Genomic DNA, 22,973 nt, shown 5'->3' on the forward strand with positions numbered 1-22,973 from the left:
GGAGCCACAACGGTAGAAGCCATAGATGATCGAAACTTCACTGAAACAATGAATTTCTAGGTGGAGATAAGGAGGAAATGGCCACTCTAATTTTAAAAATGGTAGTTTGGAGATTTAAAAGAAAAAACTTTGAATAACCAAATGAGAATCTTTTAAGGAGTTAAATAACAGAGTCCTAGAGGGGTGTTTGTCTCAAAGACTCAAAGTGAAAATTTAAGGATCTTTGTTGCAAATAAAAATTTAGGGGGTAATTGTCACTGACCCTATAGTACAAGGGAGTCTATGTAATGTACCCTTTTTCTATATGTTAGTACTTCAAATAATGATACATGTCTAATGAACTTTTTTCTGCACAAGAATAAAATGCGAAAGACATGAAAAACTTCATTTGGAACTTCCCAAAATAAGCCAGAAATGGGTTTCTCATGTCTTTTCAGCGCTCCGGCTTTTGGCAGCTAAATCTTTCACGAATCAAATGAAAATAGACCAAAAATCAGTCTGCCCAACTTGTAAACAGCCAAAAGACAGTGCAAAAAAACACGCCAAACGGGCCCATTATGAACAAAATCTAATCCATGGCACGAACTACCAACATTTTTTCAATATTGAAGATGGCAACACTGCATCCACGTACCAAAGAATCACCTTTGTTTAAGATTGGAAGTTTAAAACCCCCATTAAATACTGATTGCAGGTTAATTAATACTAGGTATTGAAATCAATAAGCAGGAATCACCTAGCCACATCATGTTGTACAATAGGACTTTTTTTTCTGCATAAATAGTTTCTTTGTTGGCTCTATGTTTCTTAAATTCAGTTGTCTATTACATTAGATCATCATCTAACATAATTAATTGACTGGACAGTCCATGTTGACAACAAAGAAAGAGCAAAAGAAAGAAATTAGAAAAGTAGTTATTCTAACATAGGATAGTAGATTAATAAATCAAATATATTGTAAGAAAATGAGGATACAGAATAAAATGGGTACACAGTTCCCCCAGCGCCAATATTGAAATTCTCCAAGAATGGGAAGAAATATCTCCTCTGTCAGTTAAGTGACAGAGTTCTACATCCATCTATATTACAGGAGAACATATATACACATTCATCTAAAAAGATCATTGAGCAGCAACTAATAAGGCTACAAGGACCCAAATGATCAAGCACCTGTTTGCCGGTTTCATGTACACAATACCAGAACCTACAATACTATACATCTTGCCTGCACACTGGGCACGACCCATGCCCAATAAGCCACTTGTCAACACACGTCAAGTGAAATGTGTGGTGGCACAATGGCAAGCTTCTCACTGTTTCCCCTACTTCTATATCCTGCAAGTAGGATTACAAGTTAGAGAGAAAACAAAAAGTAACAACAGTAACAAGTATATCTTCGTGAAACCTAACATCTTACACATGAACTGTCTTTATTCGTATGTACCTGCAAACAGATTGTGCAGCACAAATTATCGCCACACTCTGCCTTGTTCTCAACCGTGATTATGTGGTATGGAAGTTTCTTCAATGACTCCATGGACAGACCTCGGGATGCAACTTCACCATAGATATCGTATATCTCATCATAACTTATATTGGCCATGTTCACCTGTTAAATTCAATATTATTTACCCAAATACCAATACCTAAGAGTTGAACTTCAATTGGCCATTAAAGCTTTGAAGGTAGAGATATACACAATGTTAAAACATAAATTTGGTATATACGCACAAGAAAAAAAAAAAAAAAAAAAAAAAAAACTTCCAAAGCAATGCAAATGAGAAGAGAATCTACTACGATAAGGAAGCTACTATTATGTGGGAGAAGGGGTGTTGGGAAAAACAAAAGTAAGGGGAAAAACTTAGTCAGATACCACTATATGCCTGTTCCTGATAACCAGAAAATACAAGTTATAAGAAAGAGGAAGACATGTAAAATATACAGGATGGATTGTATATAGTGAAATTGAACCATAGAGTATACACAACAAAAAAGCTACAACTTCTGCCATATGGTATGAAATATAAAACCTCCAACTACAAAACCAACCTTACCAGGCATATCAAGCATCCTATGGAAAAGGAATCATAAGCAAACTCTAGTCCAACTTCCATGAACTATAGAACGTAACTCTCAGAATGCTGCAGATTTACATAATTTATTACAGGGGGAAAATACTTAGAAAACGTATTACTGATAGGATGACCCCCAACAAAACATCAATTGGATATTATTCCCAAGTAACCATTTAAAATAGTTTCTTTTTGTTTGTTTTTTTTTTTTTCTTTTATTGACATCCCCCTACTCATAACCCCCCAACCCTGGTGACAGTGGGATTTGATCTACAACCAGCTAGAGACCTTACCAACTGACCTTATTTGGAAAATATTTTCTTTTTGTTGATTAAAAAACCCAACTAGTGGTTAGAATTTCAATTAATAAAGAAGTAAATAAATTCATTTTCTTTTACATTAAAATTGCATTCCTGAAGTTGAAGATAAAGGGGAAACAGAAGAACTTCTACTGTACTTCATTCATATTTTATACATGAAAAGTTCTAAGTATACAAAGAAGACATCCAAGTATACCATATTTTTAAAAACTGTGTTTTCACTAAACAAGTTTGGTTGGCGATTAACTTTAACCTTGAGGGGCCTGGAGATAATGATGGTTTGATAATGGACTGGTGGTCCAAAATGTGTAGAAGGGATGCTGAGGACTATTACAGAAAGGAAAAATGAACAGTTATTCTCTGGTTTCTTTGGAATAATAGGAATGAGAATGTGTTAAATAATAATCCTCCCCCTGCTATTCTTGATAGGGCATTAAATATTTTTTTGGAAATTTATGAAAGCTTAAAATGTAACTCTGGTTACAATTACCAAATTGTGGAGGCCTATTATTTGGAAAAATCAATTAAGGTCAACTTTGATGCTTCCTGTAAAAGTGATGGGTTATGTTTGGTGGCTTGCATTGTGAGAAATCATCTTGGTGAGGTTCTTGATGTTAAAGCCTATAGCATTGGAGCCACCACTACCAATCTGGCAGAAGCGTGGGCTGCCTGGGAGGCCCACAACCTGGTGCTGAATTTTAAAAGGATTTTCCTATAACTATTGAGGGAGACTTGAAGCTTGTCATCTCTTGCTTACAGAAGAACATTGACCCCCCCCCCCCCCCGGTGCAGATTGAAGAGCATCATTGAGGGTTGTCTGAAGCTAAGCGAGCTGATGGAACAAGGAGTGGTGTATCGTCATATGTATTATGAATCCAATCAAGCAGATGACTGGTTAGCACGTGAAGCTCAAGATGATTGTTCATAGAGTTCTTTCTTTGGATTTTCTTAATCTTCCTTGGTCTCTAGCTTTTTTTTGTGATTTTTGGTGACAGTCTATCCCTGTATTGTGAAGCCCCCCTTCTGGTTTTACACACATATACAAAAAAGAAAAAATCATCCCAGTGAAATCATATTAGATGGTGGCCCTTCAGCAGGAATATACAAGTAGTTGAAGAAAATATGGTAAAATAACCTGCCAACGGTGGGCTGTAAACATTGTTGGAGCAAACTGTTCTTGTACAAACCTCCCATGGAGGAGCTCCTCTATGAAATCTGCCTGCAAAGCAACAAGATAAAAGGTCAGTAATGAGGTCCAATGCCTTGAAGGCCAAAAGTGACCAAAAGAGCATTTCCAGAACAAATGACGATGTAAACAAAAAATGATGACGAGGATATAGAATAAATATATATCATAAGTATTACCAAAACAAATGATGATGTCAACAAAAATTCTTTGTTGAATTTAGTTAACTGACCATCGATGATGAACTACGGGAACCAGATCTTTCTGAACACCAATAAGCACGGGATGCTTCCAAAACCTCGACAGATAAAATAGCCCCAGCAACAGCTCCAAGGCCAGCCCCACGAAGAACACCACTCTCAGAAGCCCGACCTGCTAATGCACCAGTAACTGCTCCTGTGAAAGCTCCAGCTGTACATGAAACATATAAACATGTAAGATCAGAGAAAAGAGTCACTGCTATTAAACTAAACGCTTGAGCCCAAAAATCCCCGAACAATCAGCCATTTCTAGGTGCTCACAGTAACAGGGAACCCATCAAAGAGTTGCATGCACAAGGGGATACACAGTTCATGAACTGCACTGACATCCAAAAATGTTCCTCCTCAGGATACGAGCAGGACAAAAGCACAGCCATAAAAACTGACCATGAACACTAGAGAGCAACAAAATCACTAAAAATCAGTCTAGCAAAATCATTCTCCAATATAACAAATCTTTTACCATCTCTTTACCCCCATCCCTTGCTAGGGCCCCAATAAAAATTAAAAATCTGACTGACTGGCTTCACAATTACAACTTTAAATAATAAAATAGAGCATCAACATCAATGAATATTTACCTATCAGTTAAAAAAGTAATCCACTTGTTGAGTCAAGAAATGGCCAAGCTAATAATCAGCTCCCTACTATGTTTGGTAATTCCAGATAAAAAGGAATTGCCTTTCCTACAATCCTACTCTATGATGTTGATCTAGGGTGCGAGATGCCTCTTTTAGTACTTGGGAGAATAACCATCTAATGTTCATGGTCATCAGCAGTATGACAACCTAAATAGAATCAGAAAAAGTAACAATACATTCTAAATTTTGTAGTAAGATATTAAATCTCGTGTTTCCAAGCTATATTTTACAATCCCAGACACAGTGAAACCAATCACTTGTTATGCCATGATGGAAATTTCCAACAAACATGGAAATAGAGGGAAAAAATAAATAAAAATAAGAGAAATAGATGAGATAAAATAAGGGGGATAGAAAAGAAACAAACAAGTAACAATTGAGGAAAAAATGGCTTCACTTAAAATTTCCTAAAACATTCAAAACCTCAAGATTACTGAACATCTACATTTTCCATAACCTTTAATCACTTGAATACCCCTCCCCCATTCTTATCTTCTCCTTTGATGAAACTAAATGTGCATTTTTTTCATATTTTTGTTTCAGTTTCTTGTTACCCATAGACAAGAAAATATGTAGTTTCAATTCAATTACCCATTAATCCTACCAAAAGAGCTACCAAGATGCTTCTCCAACTAGGAATCATTGAATGGCGTGGCAGTTAAACAGGTGCACCCAGAAATCGTCATTGTTGGGCAATATCAACTTGGTTAACAGATAAATAAAGTAAAACAAGAAAATTTGCCACAAATATATGATTGGAAGCAACACGTCCAATGTAAGGTTGCCTAGAATTATTAGGTCCAAGCATTAGAGAAGATTCAGAAAATACTATCAATTGGCTAGGAGAAAAATGGTGGTTCTTGTAGACTATCTCGTTAGCTGTCTGAAGCCAGGGATATTCTGAACTAAACCTGTACTTGATTCCCAGGGAACAAAACACAATTGCAAATGGTCTAGCTAAATCTGGTGCTCATCTGGATTATTTATATAGTGATAAATAATCACTATATAAATAATAATAATAATAATAATAATGGTCTCCTGCAGGTGGGATTCGATCCCAAGTCTCTGCTATGACCAACAGGAGACCTTACCAACCAGCTGGTTGGCACCTTGCGAAAATAAAAGAATTATTAGGTCCATGTCAAAAGCCCTTGTAATAGATATGGGAGCTCAACCCTGAAATTCTACTTTTCTTTGTTGATCTTTGGGAGAGAAAAAAAACGTTGTAACACTGGTAGACTTCAAAAATAATAATAATAATAACCATCATTATACATCACTTCCCAATTGATTTACTAAAGCTAAATGTTGAAGCTTTGCAGAACCCAAGAAGAATATTTCCTTCTGCATGGGCATGAAGTGATTAAAGATGTTGTATCTAAGTTTGTATTTTGAGTTACACATGCTTAAAAACTCGGGTAGGTATTAACATTCTCTCAAAATATAAAAGTACTTCTAAAGAAACCATCAACAATATATATACATACACACATACATATATATATAAGAAATCCCTGCTGAAATATTGAGAACTTTTCAAAATCATAATAAGTTCGAAACTAATTAGATCATGAAATGGGTCAGGAACTTTATACAATCCAAAATCACAACCAAAATTATGTGCTTAGAATAAAAGTAAAAAAGGAGAAAAGAACATGCAATATAAACAACACCAATAGAGCAAATATAATGTACAAGATGGTGATATGAACTACATCAATGGGTGCAAAGATGACTGTCTGCCCATGCTTCTGCCTGATGCAACACTTACACTTCCACCAAAAGCACGTGCGTACCCTGTGCAAGGTTGAGATCCCCATGGGTGTATTCAGGCCCCATGATATCCTTGAGCCCCTAGTGCCAATGACACATGTCACAGACCTAAGTCCCTGCTAGCCTCTCACCAAACCAAGATAAGGATTCATCAACATCAATCCCTTTTTCAAGCTCATTGATTCCAAAGGATTTGCAACAAGTTGTAAATTGTAAAAGGGTTATTGGAAAAGTTACTGTTGCATGTAGCCACCTTTTCTTTTTCTTTTTGATTAGTTGTTGAATGTAACCATCCTTTCTAATAGGAAAAGCTAAAATGTCTTTAACAGGCTTCACCAAATTCCCATTCAATCACCAAATGCTGTAATGCTTGTAGATATACAACAAGTAACTATAAATGCATCCCATCCCTTTCATGTGGTAGAAACTTGAAGATGAAAGTGTCAATGAACAAGGTTAGGTTAAATGTTGGGAATCCGGAAGGGGTATTGAGTTGAAGCAGTGTTTGGAAGAATAAAGATAATAGTTGTCATGACACATGTAAAGATTAGTTAGGATATACCAGTAGAGATCCATCCACTGATTAAAACATTTTTTTATCAATAGCATCCACTGATGAAAACTTTGTCAAAGTCTACCACCAAATTGCACATCAAATCTCTTATGACTGTAATGTATGAAGATAACATTAAAGGATGATATTCAGAGTTTCTTCCCTTTTAAGTTGTGTCCAAAAGTTTTACATCCATTTTTTTTTTTGGAAACGGTAACTTTCATTAAAATCAGCAGTTAAAGTGTTAAACACATACACTGTCAACCACTCAGAGCATGAGTGTTGACCCCAAACATTTTTAAAAACTTATGACACAGCCCAAAAAAGGTTTCCCTGAGGGTCCCCTGCTTTGCCAGAGTATCAACCACAGAATTGGCTGACCTCCTTACCCACTTGAAGAATACTCCAGTTTCCCTTGCTAAGCAAAGTATTTCCCTCATTTGTTGTGTAAAAGTCCATCACCCAAGCTTTTTGTCTGCAGCCATCCTGTTAACAGTTTAGAATCTCCCTCCACCTCAAAGTTTTGAAATCCCCATTGCTTGGCCAGCCTCAAACCTTGTAGTAGGTCCATAATTTCAGCCCTCAGAGAATCTCCCACACCTATGGGGCCAGAGTAAAGTGCTATCAGCCCCACCTCAAAGTTTTGCATCCATTGTCTCTTTCCTTGTTTTTCTTGTTTTTATTTAAATAAGTTCTTCATTATTCGTCAAAAGGATACAATAGTCAGTACTCAGTAGCCCTTGCTCATCTCAAAACCATCATTTCAGCCTTCAATTTTTCATCTTCTTGAAACTTACATTCGAAAGTAATGATGCTTTGTTTCATAAAAAAAAAAAAAGCGAATGTAATGATGCCTTGCATCGCCATACATAGACATTGTTTTGCTGATCATATAGACATACAAACTAGTTAAGCCTTGACCAAATTTTAAGAAAAGAAAGTCAAGTCCATACTTTTCTGTTGGTCTATATGGGCCATCATTTGGTTGTAACAATGGGCCAACAATTAGGTTTTCAAAAATCTACACGATTCTAATAGGCCTAAAATGTTAACAGTAAATGTAAATTGAATAAGTCATTGAATTGAACACCACTAGCTTGGTCACCTCCAAACCAGAAATTTATCTAGCCAAACTTCGATCTGAGCAGTGTGGGCAATCCTGGATTATCAGGCAATGGAAAGTGTATTTAAGGACAGCAATGGTGTGATTTTAGCTTTATGCATGGAGGACTATGGGTCAAGGTATCTCAATAAAGGCCAAGTTGTTTGTCCTTAACCCAGTGTTTTAAAAGCGCAAGGCGCAAAAAAAAAAAAAAAAAAAAAAGGCGCAAGGGCCAATTTGTACCTGAGGCGCAAGGTGCAAAGTGAGGCATGCGCATTTTTAAGCAGGGCACAAAATTACCAAAAAAAAAAGCTAAAAGTTAAAAAAAAAGTCAGAAAATTCATAAAACATGCCAAAATTTAAAAAAAAAATTCAAAAATATTAAACATAATGTTAATAAAAATATAAACTTAAATTTTACAATGAATGTTTTAAAAAACCTATTATTTAAAATTAAAATACATAAGCATAACATGTAAAGCGTATTCAAATGAAAATTTAAAAATAAAAGCAAACATATAAAGCATTCTCAAGCATGTGAAACCCACAATCTCTTTTTTTCCTTAATTGCATTGCTTCAAGTAGCTTGTGATGTAAAACATATTGCATTCTTGATTCTATGAGTCACCTTTGTACCATGCCCTTCGAGGCAAGCCCGAACAAGTCTATGTTAGGTTCTGAAATTCTTATTTCTCGCATAAAAAATAATGATTGTATAACTTTCATTGCCTTTTAAGAAGATATTTTATTGCAATGAATGAATAAACAACATTAGCAAATAGGGGGTTCCCGGAGCTTCGGCAAGCGAGCAAAGTGTACTTCCTCTTTGATTTGGGACCCAGTGGTGGAAAGGCTGGAAAGAAAACTAGCTTCTTAGAAATCCAAATATTTAACTTTGGAAGGCAAGATCACTCTCCTCAAAGGCTCTCTTAAACCTGCCCTCCTACTTTCATTCTCTTTTTCTATTCCATCAAAGATAGCCAATAAGCTGGAAAAGATCCAAAGAGATTTTTTATGGAAGGGTTGGGATGAGGAGAAAAGAATACACCTGGTCAATTGGAACCAAATTTGTTCTCCCAAAGGAAAGGGGGTATGAGGATTAAAAAATTGAAGATATTGAATGAAGCACTCCTTGGTAAATGGATCTAGAGGTTCAGAACAGAGAGGGAGAGTTGGTGGAGGAAGCTGATAGCAGCTAAATATGGTACAGACAGAGGTGATTGGACAACCAGACCTAGTAGTAACTCCCTAGGGTGCTCTCTGTGGAAAATCATGGAGTTGTACCCTCTGCTGAATAAGGATCTGGTTCAGAAGGTGGGAAATGGTCAGCACATAAATTTCTGGAAGGATATTTGGTGTGCAGAAAGGCCTTTGGCACAGTTGTTTCCTCAGCTATTTGGCTTGGCTGATAACCAAGATGCACTGGTGGCTGAGTGTTATGAAGTTTCAAACAATTCCATGATCCGGAGTCCCTCATTTAGAAGAAACTTTCAGGATTGGGAAATTAATCAAGTAAAGGAGCTATTTGAGTTACTATCAAATCAGAACATAAACCTATTGGAAGATGACAGATGGAGTTGGACCTTTGCCAAAGTTTTGGAAGGTGATGACAGACCTGGTTTTCCAGTTGATAGTATTTGGAATGCGACTACTCCTACCAAAGTAAATGCCCTTGTTTGGGCTGCTGCTCTGGATAGGTGCCTCACCAAGAAAAGCCTGCTGAGGAGAGGAATGCAGCTTCAAGACCTGAGCTGTATGTTATGTGGTCAACAGGAAGAGGATAACAATCGTTTGTTCCTCCACTGTTCTGTTTCAACGTCTTTATGGAATCACTATCTTTCCGTGATAGGGGTCATGCCAGAATATGTGCTGGATGTCTGGATCTGATGTGGTGCTGGGACTGTTTAAGGCTTTCCAAATTGGCCAATTTGGAGATCAATTCCTGCAGCAGTTATTAGTACCATATGGGAAGAGAGAAACAACAGAGTATTCTAGAACAAGGCCAAAAGAACAGACAGCCTCATCTCTAATTCTTTTGGAAAAGTGGTGTCTTGGACTGCTTCTGTTAATGGTCTCCAAACTAGGGAGCTTGGAGCCCAGCTGAATTCGACAAATCTCTTTGAACTGTAATGTATTTCGGGTTCTTGGGCCAGCCTTCTTTCCAGGGGTCTGTTTGTATCCTTCTCTATATTCTTAATAAAATTGGAGCTTTTCAAAGAAAATTCCCATTATTTTCCATTACACTTCATTTTTTCTTCAGTTTTCATTTTTTTTTATTGTCATGTTATTTTCAAGGTCAATCTTGCTTCCTTTATCACTTGCTTTTTTTTTTTTAATTTGCATTTTAGAATGTCAATGACTCCAATAATTTGAACATTGATGTAACTTTACATGTTTCTTTTTATTGTCTTATAACTTATTACTCCAATGTTTTTTTCACTCTAAATATTGGAGACATCAGTGACTTGGAGCTTTTTTAGTTAATTTTCACCAATTTAATGGGCTAAAAAGAAACATGTATATGGATTAACTCACTGTTAAATTAGAAATTGAACTTGAGCATATTATCCATCAGTGGTAATGCACCAGTGGTAAAATTATCTGTAATACTTATGTATATGATGGCCATACCACCATTGGTTGGTGATGGGTAGAAAATCAATTTTTTAATTTCCTTAAGTTTATTTTCACATTTTTACCATTAAATCAGGAAAATATTAAAATTTATTATATGACTCGCAAAGTCACAATTGATTTCAATTTAATGCCACCCCACCACCACCAGGAAAAAAATCAATACTATAGTTCTCAGAACTTTTTCCATAATTAGTTTTATTCAGGCATCACTATTTGCACCATTCCAAATACAAGGACATTTCAATTTTACAAGAGCCAGCATAACCAAGCCAGTTCAGCTTCACAAAAATCATCCTGATAAGTTAATTTTCACCATATTAATCCTTCCTGAGATAACTGCCTACCATCTTTACTCTGTAAACGCAGCAAAAAATCAAGCACTCGCAAATCTTGCAATACTACTGCCTGGTTCATATTAGCTAACCTCTCATTTATGAAAACATCCATCCTGATAACTTACATTAGTAACTGTGCTACAAATTGCCTCACAACAGGAACATATTACAATTTTTTTTGATAAATTACAGGAACATATTACATTCTTCTTTGGACAATGTGCCGTTTCAAAGGTTACCCATACAATAAATTTGATCCTCAAGGTGAATTAGCATTCGATACAAAAAATAAGTTTGTGGATGATTCTAAAATAACACTTTGTTGAGGAAAAAGGAAACACAAAATAAAATGATAATAATGAAACTAGGAACAAGAAACAAACGCCCATTCAGTGATCTTCCACCACTCCTAATCATGAAAATGAAACAATGTCACGACACGTATGTGAATTTCAAATACACAAAGAAGCAGAAAAAAAAAATGTAAACAGAATTCGAACTTTACTGTACATGGAATTCTTCAGCCAAATTAAACTGTCAGTGCAAAAGATAATAAAATTACCTAGAGCGAAAAGCCCTGTAAGAGCTCCGGAGATGGCACCGACGATCAACCTGGGAATAAAATAATGAATTCTATTATCTCCGCCGTCAATGCCCCCTTCATCACCGCCCGACATCGCTGGAAAATAGGAAAGAGGCGGCGACGCTCGTCTTGCGTCGGGCCGAGAACTGCCACAGGAAGCACAAACGCCAGAACCGTTCCGGAATCCACTACAGGTGCAGTAAGGGACGACTTCCATTGGTAGAATCAGACACCTCAACCCTTAATTTTGGGGACTGACGGATGATAAGCACTAATTCCTTCACGTCGATGGCCAAAGACAAAGAACATTAGAACATGGATTGGTCTGCCCTATATTTTAGGCCAATGCGTCAGCAACCATTACAAGCAGACCTACCTGCAACCGGAAGTTAGTGTTTCTCGAATGGAGGGAAGGTACGAGGGGAAAATAAATGAAAAAGAGGCATCCAGCTAACAGCTTTGCACCAAAAACAATATAAATTGACTAGAATGCCCATTTATCCATTAATAATTAATATGTTTCTTTCTCTTTTGCTAGTTCCAATTATATATAAAGGGCGTGAAGCTTTTTTATTAGGCAATTTAAGTGACAAAAATACCTTTTTAACTTTTATCTCAAATGTAAACTTACCCCCAAAAGAAGACTTATTCACCGATTCAACCAATAAGAAATCACGGGAGATGCTCCTAATGCACGGTGGATGTGCATGTGAGGCGCCCTTTCGTGAGAAGCAGATCCCGCTTCAGATGGAAGTTGAAAGAAAAATTTTTGAATTTATGAAAAATTAAAAAAAATAATGTGATTATAATCGTGATCTGAATCTGACGTGGCAAAAACAATTTCGATGTCGCAGCTAACATTATCCAAATATCCATTCTTCTATTTATATCCATCCTGTTAGGATGCCAGCCATATGATAATGATTGATATCTATCCCATTCATTTTTAACCGTCCAAAATTTGCAAAATTTAGCCGGTTGTTGCAGCTTCTGCAGTTCCAATACTGTAGGTCTGGACTCTGGAGTTACACTTGTCCCCCCACCCCAACTTATAGAGCCTTGATGTTCAACCCAGCTTGGTCCGGTTCATGGAGACGGTGTGATTTGAGAAAATGGTTTGAAATTTGAGAAATGTGTGGTTTGTGAAGACATCCTTTCAGCAATATTATGTTGATGTGGTATAAGCCATACAGCAGCAACCAACAATGGTCCCAACATTAATTAAATCAATACAGCACCGTTTTTCAAAAAAACACCTATAAGAAATTGAAAGATATCAAGCAAGCAAGCAAGAGATACTGTGAAGTCATGAAAAAAGCAATGGCTGGGGCTGCAAGTAGGCGAGTGGGAGAGCAAGGTGATCTCTATCCAGAGATGACAATTTTTTTCATTCTTGACTCGTATTCGATTTCCTCAACTTGATGGGTTTGGAGATGGAAATTGGAGATTGCTTTGGTGAGGCAAGGGACGGTGATGGGAATTAATAGGGATCCCCAACTGGGGTTAGGGTCGGGGTTGAGGATAGGGAATGAGATCCCCCGCCCCAATCCTGATTATATATGATATTATTTATATTTATATATATCAAACTATATTTAAAATATTATTTACATTTTAATATTTTTATTAAATTTAAGTAAATTTAATTTTAAAAAAATACTATTAAATAAAAAATTTTGGGGATTTGGATCCCCATATGGAACTCATCTCCGTTGAGGGATCACGGATGGATGACAACTTTTATCTTCAACAGGGGTCAAGGTTAAGAATGGGGATTTATTCCAAAATCGGGGCTGAGGACTGAGAATATAATCCCCTTCACCAAACCTGCTCCATTTCCATTCCTATCCCTGTTTGATATGTTTGTAAAAGAGAAATAGATAGTAGAAACTGAGAAAAGCTATGCATGCATGAAAAGTAACAAAGAAGACTAAAAAGCAGGGTGATGAAGTTAATAATATTGATGATAATGAATTCCCTCCTGAACGATAGAAGCTAGCTGATGAACTGCTGGAGTTGTATATGCATGAAAAGATCTTGGGTGATGATGAATCATTTGAGAGATATCGGATTTGCTCCTCACAAAATTTGCATTGAGAATATCTAACATACTTGATGTTATCATAGGCACACGTTCTGTGAGGAACAAATTCAAATTCTAATTAATGTCTTCACTAAGAAGATGAACAAGGTGTGGGACATGAACAACATGATGGATATCCTATCAATAGGAAAAAGGCTTCCTGCCAATCACTTTTCAAGTGAAAAAAAAAAAAAAAAAGACTATGATAAGGTATGGGCCGGACAATGGTGCATGATTTGTTAATGGTAAGCACCTGGTTCTTATTTTAATTTCTTTCTTTCATTGCTTCATAACACCTGGTACTTGTATATGAAGCGTGGGATCGTTGCTTCAATCATCTATCGGCTACCATTAACGAATTGACCATTTGGGTTACTGAACACTGGATTAATACCACCTTACACGTATTCTTAAACAAGTTGGTAATGTTGTCTGTTGAAAGAAGGAAATAATATATGGCTGCCTTAAAATCGATTTCGTTGCTTAGGGGAGTGTTTCCTTTGGCGCAAAAGGATTCTGATAGTTGGCCTCTATGATATAATAATTCTTAGCCTTGGCATTGAGTGCATTCACAGCCCAAACCAGATATAGGGCCCTGGACCTATGTGCATGGCACGATACGGCATGGTGGGCGTGTGCACATATATCAGTCCAACCCGGCTCGGTCTAATGCATTCGTATAATGATCCAGATGCATTTTCTCCATGCATCAAATACATGGCTTAAAATACACAAGGTATAAGACAAATCCAAGAGAAATGCTCTATGTTAGATTTAAACCGTTAAAAAAATAGAGTAGACAAAAACCAGATAGTATTAATTTGAATCACATAAAGACCAGACCAAAACAAAGTATCAACATCGGTAAACTAGATGAAGATATACCAAAATGAGAATAAGAATTACCTAACAAAGGTTTTGAAATTAAAGAATGGATGGAAGTGAAGCGTAGAAAGAAGATGGGAACCAAACCAAGCACCCGTCCCGTCAGTGGAGCAACACTAGCAATAAGCTAGGGGGGATCTTCAAGGACCAGTTTTGCCTCGAAATGGCTGGTCTGCTGCGAAAGCGAAACTTGTCAGGCATGAGAGAGAGCGACATCAATCGAAATTAGACTTGGCAATTGGGTTGGACGGGTCCGGTTCGAATTGGGTGAAGACCCTTTGGGTTGATTTTGGGTCGGGTTGAATTTCGGATTGGGTTATCATATGTTAGACCCTAACCTTAAATATTCGGGTTAGGGTTGACTTATGGGTCAATTCGGGTCATCTTAAAAAATATCTGATATTTAAAAAATAAAGAAAAACTACATAAAAATGTCAAAATTAAAAGAATTAATCTTAAAATTTCAAATATAAAATAAAAAAAAAAACAAAAACTTAAACATTTAACAATTTAAAGAATAAACAACAAAGAGTAAAGACTAGATACAAAAAATTAAAGAGTAAAAACTTCTAACAATGCATAAATAGTCCCAATTAGACTTAACAATTGAGTCAAAGGGTTGACCCATGACCCAACCCCACCCAATTTTTCTGGGTCGGGTCTGGTCATTCTCACATTCAAATAGTTAAATATGAAACCCTAACCCTATTTTTTTAATTGAATTGGTTCGGATTCACGGATTAGATCAACTTTTTGCTGGGTCTAATTGAAATCCAATGCTGATGCACCCACCTCCAGGCTCCAGCTGGATTTGCCACTCTCTAGTCTCGAACCAATCAAATTCTCAGGAGTCAGGAGTCAGGACTCCGCTTAACTTGTTGCTAAAAGCAAATTAGATCTACCTGTGCATCACCAAATCGTGAGAAGATCGATTTCATGAACTTTAATTTACGAGCTTAATTATGGAGCTGGACGCCTGGACCTCAAGAAGGCCTCGTTACAAGAAAAGGATGCGATGCTTGGTTTTGGTGATGAGCTTAGCAAACCCAAGCCTACATATGTCATATAATATGCCATTTGGGTTGTACGGGACCAGCCCACGCCTACATAAGTCCAAGCCCAAGCCTACATATGCCTGGGCCGGGCCTATAGTTCCTATTATCTCATATAATATGCATATGAATTCATTTTATACTTATAAATTAAAATATTATTTAATATGTATTATGGGTATCATGCTATAACATTTATATATAAAGTATAACAAAATAATATATATTGGACCCTGACGTGACGGCTTGATGATAGGTAGCACAGCCCAATTTGGTCTCCAGCCCCTCGGGTTTCACCAAATTTATGGAATACATAACTGATAACCCCGTGCAATATTGCATGGGTTTACTTAACGATATAACCGACGTAGCCTTAAACAACCTTCGTCTGGTTTTCGTCTCTCTTTCTCGCCCTCAGCGACGCGAAAAAACAGATCTTGTACATGCAGAGTTGCAGAGCTAAGGCCTTTTTCCTTTCTCTTTAGATATATGCAGAGCTAAGGCCTTTAAACTGTATTATCAAGTCTTCTCTTTAATATATCTTATCGTCATTCAAGCGATCGAGCGTCTCCATTTTGTATTATAATTTGTTAATCCGGGATATCTACGACGATGGGCAGGGCTGGATTGTTTCTGCTTCCTATTCTAGGGTTTCTCTTCACTGCTGTTCAATCGCTTCGTTTCGATCTACAATCCGGTCACAGTAAGTGCATCGCAGAAGATATCAAGAGCAACACCATGTCGGTCGGGCAGTATAACATCATTAATCCAAAGGAGGGGCACCCCTTGCCCGATTCACACAAGGTCACCGTTCGAGTAAGAAGATTTCGAACTCAGATTTTCGATTTTCTTATGCAATTAGGGATATTTATTTTGGGTTGAAGTGAATATGGTGATGGGTTTCTCAGGTTACTTCCACTTACAACAACAATTATCATTTTGGGGAGAATGTGGAATCTGGACAGTTTGCTTTTACTGCGGCCGAGGCCGGTGACCACATGACATGTTTTTGGGCTCCTGAGCACAAGCCCCCGATTACAATGACGGTCGATTTCGAGTGGAAGATCGGAATTGCTGCCAAGGATTGGCCTGACGTAGCTAACAAAGAGCAGCTCAATGTAAGAAGTATCTGCTCTGTTTATATCATTTTCTTTTCCACTTCTTTCACCTTTTTCCTGTTAAACGAGTTCGTTGTTTTGCTTCATTTAATTTGTTCAACGAATACCGAATCTCTGAAAATTTTGCACCTTCGACGAAAGTGAATGTGGCTGGGTGTGTTGCTAAAAAATTGAATCGCTGATTAGATTCTAAGATGCTAGCACGTAGGCAACCAATTGAACCCCCCTCTTGGCTTGAAGGGGAAAAAATATATTGATAAACAATAACGAAAGGGAGATAGGGAGTCTTATTTCCTGGAGCATATATTCCTCCATGTCGAATTAATTAGGAGTGTCTGGTAAGGGATTTGGATGTTGATGAAGTTTTCAATGTAAAATTTAGCTCTAAATAACCGTAGTATATTTCACTCTGATATAATCAGACTAATATGTAGCTAATTGGTAAAGAGTTGGTGATGTGAATTTCCGGCCACGCCCAACAATTTAGGTTTCAGAGCTGAGACTTCCTATGCGCATACAGGGTGGCTTGGTCCGTGTTGAAGTGCAGAGGGGATTGCCTAGGGGAAGGAACAAGGTGGCTCTCAAATTGAAACTACTGGGGAACCCTACTATTCTATTCTAGGTATTCTTTTCAGCAGAGGACTAATAATGTCCTCTATTACTGAACTCTCCTTTATTCATGGAGGAGTATTGGATACAGGATAGGCAGAAAGGGCCTCATGTGGTGGCACCTTTTCAGTTTTCACCTAATAGAGAGTAATCATCAGAATGTCCACTTTATGGCCGTGCCGTAATAAAGGACTCATATCTTCCCTTTAGAACAAAACGTTGGTTAAAAGAGTGATGTTAGCTTACTTTTCAAAGGATTTTCTGAAAAGGTATTCCTTTTCCAAAAGTTGTGTGGCGCCCGAGTTCACACCTCCGCCCCACAGCACATCCCTGCCGTGTATTGTGAATATCTCCGGATGATAGTACACGGTGGGAATGTGCTGTGGGGCATTGTGGGGTGGTTCCTTGTGGGGCGGAGATGTGGTGGGATACCCATTTTTTTAAGAGTTCATATCTGCTCCTCACACCAACCTCACAGCAGCTATCAACATCTCCCATATTTGTATGTTTTTGTTCATAAGAGATGTTCCAAATACAAGGTGGGTTGTGACTGTGAAATCAGTGTGAGGAGCAGATCCCAATTCCTTTTTTAACTGAACCCAAATTTCCTCACAACAACACTTCCAGCCGTGTAACATCTTCCCATTAATGAAAACATACAAGTGCGGAGAATCGGAGCTGTTCCCAATGCACAGCTGCAATTATTGTGAGGACACTGTGAGTACAAGTTTTGTGAAGATGAAATCTGATCTCTTTTCAAATTTCAACTTTCCTTTCTTGATTCTGCCATGCAGTCAATCACCAGGCCTGTCTCCTCCACCTATAGACCACGTCCCATTACCATTGGATGGGCACTGTAGTGCTGGTTTAAAAGACTTGGTTTGACCTAATAGTCCTCTTAATTTGGAGCAGTGTTACATGGACTCTCCTAAATGGATGACGTGTCTATGTTGGACACATATTGGACTCTGACACTCCATGAATTCTTTATGAACACTTTTATGTGACATTTTTTTCTTTTCTCCTTGCTTATTCAACATAGATGGACAACTCTGATATATGTACAACGAATGCCATTTTTCCTATAAAATGTTGTTTAAGTAACAAAAATACTCTTTTCAGACCTTTTCTACAAGTTTATAATGCTAAAAATAACAAAATAATGGATTATTTTAATAGATTATACTTTTTCTATAGACACTTTTGTGAATCCTTGTTTCTTTGTCTTGCCAAGTTGGATTCCTGGATATGTGTTGAATTCTGGTTCCCATGTCCATGTAGAACTGCTTTGAAGACTTCACAGCTCCTCTTGCAGTGACATGAAAATCAGACTGAGTCTGACTTGGCAATAGAAGAGACACGGACTCTGGTACATCCAAAATCAATATTTACTATTAGAAAAAGTTTCCATATCTTTTTTTTTTTTTTTTGATCGGTAACAATCAAATTTTATTAATATGAATAATAGAATACATATACAAGTTTGCAAAAGGAGAAAAGTAGAGCAGTACATATAGTAAAAAGTTTCCATTCTTGTAAATTCTATCTCCATAAACCAATAGATGATTGCTTAAGCTCTGAGTTTGTCTCTGTTAACTAGAAACATTCTGTGAAAACAAATGGAACCTATTATAATAAACAAGAAGTATACCATACAAAGAAGTCTCCTCAAGTGTCCGAATCCGATGCTTGTTTAATGCAGAACTTTTATCCATTTTAGAAGAGTCCATACAACACTGGTCCAAGTGCCATATCTGCCCTCTCATACATGTGGGTTGAGCTTAAAAAATGCGCAACAGGAATCAAGTATTTTTTGTGGAACTTTGCAATTGAAATGGTATGTTTATGATGATGTATTTGTCCTTGTTGATCTTACCTAGCTTCTATTGTTATTTTCTAATTTTATTTCTTAGTGCATCAGATTGTGGTAAGCCAACTCTGCATCCCTTATCCTGTTTTAAATTACAGATGAATTGTGCAATTTGGTCATTTTAATATATATGTGTTCATTATGTTTGCGTCAAGTACAGGTTAGTTTTAGGTTTTGTTAAGGAATTTTGTCCTATTGAATCTAGTTGCAAATTTGTCAAAGCATAGCCCAAACGATTGTCTTGAGTTCAAAAGGAGTATTTGCTCCATTCTTCCACGTCGTTGAGTTGTTCAGATGAGATGAAGAAATCCTAGATAAGCCTTTGTGCACATGAACATGTAGCATTTAGAGTTTAAGGCCTAGGAAGCAGATCCCAATTGGTATTAGATATAACCTGCCAATGGATTAGCCACTGGATACTGTTCAACATTTTTTTTGGCACAAAATAATGTTCTCAGACTTTAACCTGTGTTTTCACAGTTGTCAGCCTAAGATTTTATGATTGTACAAAGAAAGCAATGGTGTTGAATTACTAGTACCTGCCATATAGGATTTCTCCACTGTGGTGCCCAGATTTGTTTAATATTACATTGACCTATAAGCATATTGGAAGAATGAGGGGCTAATATCAAAATGTATTGTTATATGGGGAGTTCTCCCAAACATCATCATGATACTGTTTAAGGAGGTTAGAAGATGTTCTTCGAAACAGTAGAAAAGGTTTGTTTGGGGGATATGAAGAGGAGAAGGTCTAGCACCTTTTTCTTGTTTTGTATTTGGATTGAACATAACCATCCTAAACATGTAACTATTGTATTCTCTTCAAATAAAAAAAAATACAGGAATTCTATTAGATGGCACAAATTGATCTGTACCGTTTAAATAGAAGGGGCTAGGGTTGGAGGGAATAGGGGTACATGGATATTGCCCAACATAGCAAAGGCAGTTTGCATGTTTTTTCTTAATAGATCATTCAGCCTTGGGCACAGAAAAACAATTGCATTGCATTCATGGATGGGCTTGCCAAATCTGGGTTCCAATGGTATGATATTTAGTGGAATTAATCTCTGAATCTCATGCAATCTGCTCTTCTACCTCTCATTTTAGTCTTCATTTTTGTATTTCCAATGGGTATCTCTGTCATCCACCTGGAGGGGGGAAATGCAATAGGACAGATAGGTTTTCTTAGAAGGTCACCTACAGTTTCTGTATAGATGACCTCTTCTATTTCAACAATGTGGGGGAATGATATGGTAGATATAAATTGGCCATCAGATGGGGGATCTTCTAGATTGGCCATGAGTTAACTTCTCTATCCATGTTAACTCCATAACAACCATCTATGTGAACTGAGTACCTTCTCATGGACTCGGAGATCAGCAAATAACATGGTTGATGCACTACATAGAAAAGGGATGAGCAGAAAGATTTGACATTTTTTTCTTTTCTCTTTTCCAGACCATGTTGACTTGCTTTCATCTTTGATCTGATTTGGACGTTATGTTGATTTGGGTAATGATTTCTACCACATTCTCAGAATTGATGATTTGGTTAATTTATTGTTTAATTACCTAGATTGTCCTTGAATGTTGGGAATGTTCCCCTTGTTAATTTCAATGGTGTATCCTCTTTGCTCTTTTTAGAAGTGTTCTGTATTGGCATATTTGGAGAAATCTTGTCAATTACCAACATTAATAGCCTTCAAGGTTGGAATCCAATTACTGTTGTTTTCTTGTTTAGGTGATGGAAGTAGAGCTGACGAAGTTGGAAGACACTGTTGAATCCATTCATGAGGAGATGTTTTATCTCCGTGAGAGGTAAGAAATATGGAATTTTTCTCTTTTCTCTTCTTTCTGTAGATAGACAATTGTTCTTGACTTCTTTCACACGAGTAATGTTTTATTCCATATGCTATTCTATTTCTACTATATGCTTGTTCATTTGTTTATTTTTTTTTTTCTTCTGGCCTTCCAGGGAGGAGGAAATACAAGAGCTGAACGGAAAAGCAAACTCCAAAATGGATTGGTTGACTATTTTTTCACTCATGGTGTGCTTATTAGTGGCAGGCTTGCAAATCTGGCATTTGAAGTCCTTCTTTGGGAGGAAAAAGCTCCTTTAGATCTGTTATAAATGGTTTTTACAATTTTCCCTATTTTTCCAATGGTGATATATCTTTTGATCAATTGAATAGGCCAGAAAAAGCAGACATTTATAATTTGAAAATATGTACTATGTTCGATTCACAACCCAGCTTCATTTTCTACAATCTTGATCCTAATTGGGAAGGTGCATGCTGAATATTGCCCATGTTTAACTAGACAATTTGGAATTTGACGATACTAGACCGTGGTTGAGATGGTTGAGTGGGAAAGCTAAAAAGGACGGATCAGAAATGAACTTATTGGAAGGAATCAAGGAACTTGGTAGTTCCAATTATCATCTAAGGCAAACTGTCCCAACATGATTTCTCTCCGCACATCTCACCATAAGACTGAGACCCACCATGTATGAGAATGAGATGTGCGGACACTGGTCATGTTGAAGTTGGTGCAATTCGGAAACAAATCATGTTAAGAGAAGCTTTAAAGAAAATAACCAAAGTCAAAATAAACAAGAACAACTATTCACTGAATATTTAAGAGATAATCAACCAAAAATTGTCATAGCTTTGCCCTATCTACTCTTTATATAGACTTACACCCATATCGCTCCTACAAGAAAGTTTCCTAATATCTATTAGACCACTCCTTAATAGAATCCTACTTTAATTCCTAAAAAAGAATGTCCTAATTAAACAAAAATTTAGAAACCACAATGAGACGCTAACTTGGTAATTATGAACTAAAATAGAAGTTGTGTTGACACTAACTTAGTAAATATGAACTAAGATAGAAATTTTGTGTTGATACTATCTTCGTAATAAATTGGGTCGGTGGCATCATCTTTGCTTCTTACGTGTCTTGTAGTGGTCCCAACTTGCATAGAACTTATTAACCTCCTTCTATACTGCATCATCCTCCCTCTATACATATTAAGATGGGTATTCAAAAACCAATTTTGTAAATGTTTACTCAATTGGTTTGAATATCATATTGCATTAGAAGTTTTTTTGTTCCTATAGAGGAAATTTGGACTCATCATCTAAGCCTTGTCCCAACTGGGTTGGTTTAGGAGTAGCTCCAATCAAGGTTTTAACATAGGCGGGGTCAGCTTGAACCCAACCTCAAAAAAATTGGATAGGACAATGTTAGGGTAAATGCATTTGGCAACCCAACCCAATTTGAACCCAACATGTCTTTATATTTGTATTTTAGTTCTTTTTTTATTTGAATCCAAATTTCCTCACAAAATGGTCCTCACACCCACCATACAACACTTGTAGTCAAGGTTTTAAAAATCGACCTGGAGCTGGAACTATTATGGCCACCGGTTTTCAAGTTGATAGTTCGACCATCTAGTTCAAACGGACAACCAATTCTAACTTAAGAAAGTAAAAGAAATAATAAAAATAAAAAATGGCAAAAAACCATTGAATAGGTCGATGGTTTGACTACCTAGATCAATGGGTCACTTACCAATTCAATAGTTTTTGGCTAAGGACCAGGTTTAGGGTAAAACAAAACCGGTTTCCTAGATGGTTCCAAGGCCGAATGGTCCAACTATCTGGTCAGCAACGGTTCAAAAATACTACTTATAGTTATGCATTGGGAACATCTCCCCATAAATGAAAACATACAAGTACATGAGATATTCCTAATGTGCAGTTGCAACATGCTGTAAGAAAGAAAACTGAACTCTTTTTAATCAGAACATGAAACAAAGATGAGTAATTGGAGCATGGTGTAATAGGATTTGCTAAGTTTCAACTTAAGAGCCCAGTTTTAAATCTTC

At 37.0% G+C, this 22,973-nt stretch overlaps 2 protein-coding genes across 2 annotated transcripts; one reads left to right on the forward strand and one right to left on the reverse strand.

Annotated features, from left to right (window-relative positions):
- Window positions 1-915: 915 nt before the first annotated feature.
- LOC148854329 (NEP1-interacting protein-like 2) lies at window positions 916-11,988 on the reverse strand. The gene is made up of 5 exons (XM_088941161.1): window positions 11,445-11,988; window positions 3,811-3,989; window positions 3,528-3,611; window positions 1,445-1,609; window positions 916-1,335 (listed from the first exon to the last, which is right to left on the reverse strand). The coding sequence occupies exons 1-5, from the start codon at window positions 11,680-11,682 to the stop codon at window positions 1,213-1,215; spliced, it is 789 nt and encodes a 262-aa protein (XP_088797287.1). The 5' UTR covers window positions 11,683-11,988; the 3' UTR covers window positions 916-1,212.
- A 3,725-nt stretch (window positions 11,989-15,713) lies between these two features.
- LOC148854330 (emp24/gp25L/p24 family/GOLD family protein) lies at window positions 15,714-21,325 on the forward strand. Its single transcript, XM_088941163.1, has 4 exons — window positions 15,714-16,301; window positions 16,394-16,603; window positions 20,823-20,899; window positions 21,057-21,325. Exons 1-4 carry the CDS (start codon window positions 16,098-16,100, stop codon window positions 21,199-21,201), a joined length of 636 nt encoding a protein of 211 aa, XP_088797289.1. The 5' UTR covers window positions 15,714-16,097; the 3' UTR covers window positions 21,202-21,325.
- The last annotated feature ends 1,648 nt before the right edge of the window (window positions 21,326-22,973 follow it).

This window comes from Nelumbo lutea, chromosome 4 (assembly GCF_056320005.1).
Source record: "Nelumbo lutea isolate HS-2025 chromosome 4, American lotus-T2T, whole genome shotgun sequence".
Lineage (NCBI taxonomy): Eukaryota > Viridiplantae > Streptophyta > Magnoliopsida > Proteales > Nelumbonaceae > Nelumbo > Nelumbo lutea.

Bases quoted from the DNA above. Each gene is read 5' to 3' on its own strand.
- LOC148854329 (XM_088941161.1), bottom strand. From the start codon at position 11,682: ATGGAAGTCGTCCCTTACTGCACCTGTAGTGGATTCCGGAACGGTTCT. The intron at 3,990-11,444 runs GTAATTTTATTA...TTTCATGTACAG, and splicing joins TACAGGGCTTTTCGCTCTAG to CTGGAGCTTTCACAGGAGCA. The intron at 1,336-1,444 runs GTACATACGAAT...TCCTACTTGCAG, and splicing joins GCTGCACAATCTGTTTGCAG to GATATAGAAGTAGGGGAAAC.
- LOC148854330 (XM_088941163.1), top strand. From the start codon at position 16,098: ATGGGCAGGGCTGGATTGTTTCTGCTTCCTATTCTAGGGTTTCTCTTC. The intron at 16,302-16,393 runs GTAAGAAGATTT...TGGGTTTCTCAG, and splicing joins CACACAAGGTCACCGTTCGA to GTTACTTCCACTTACAACAA. The intron at 20,900-21,056 runs GTAAGAAATATG...CTGGCCTTCCAG, and splicing joins ATGTTTTATCTCCGTGAGAG to GGAGGAGGAAATACAAGAGC.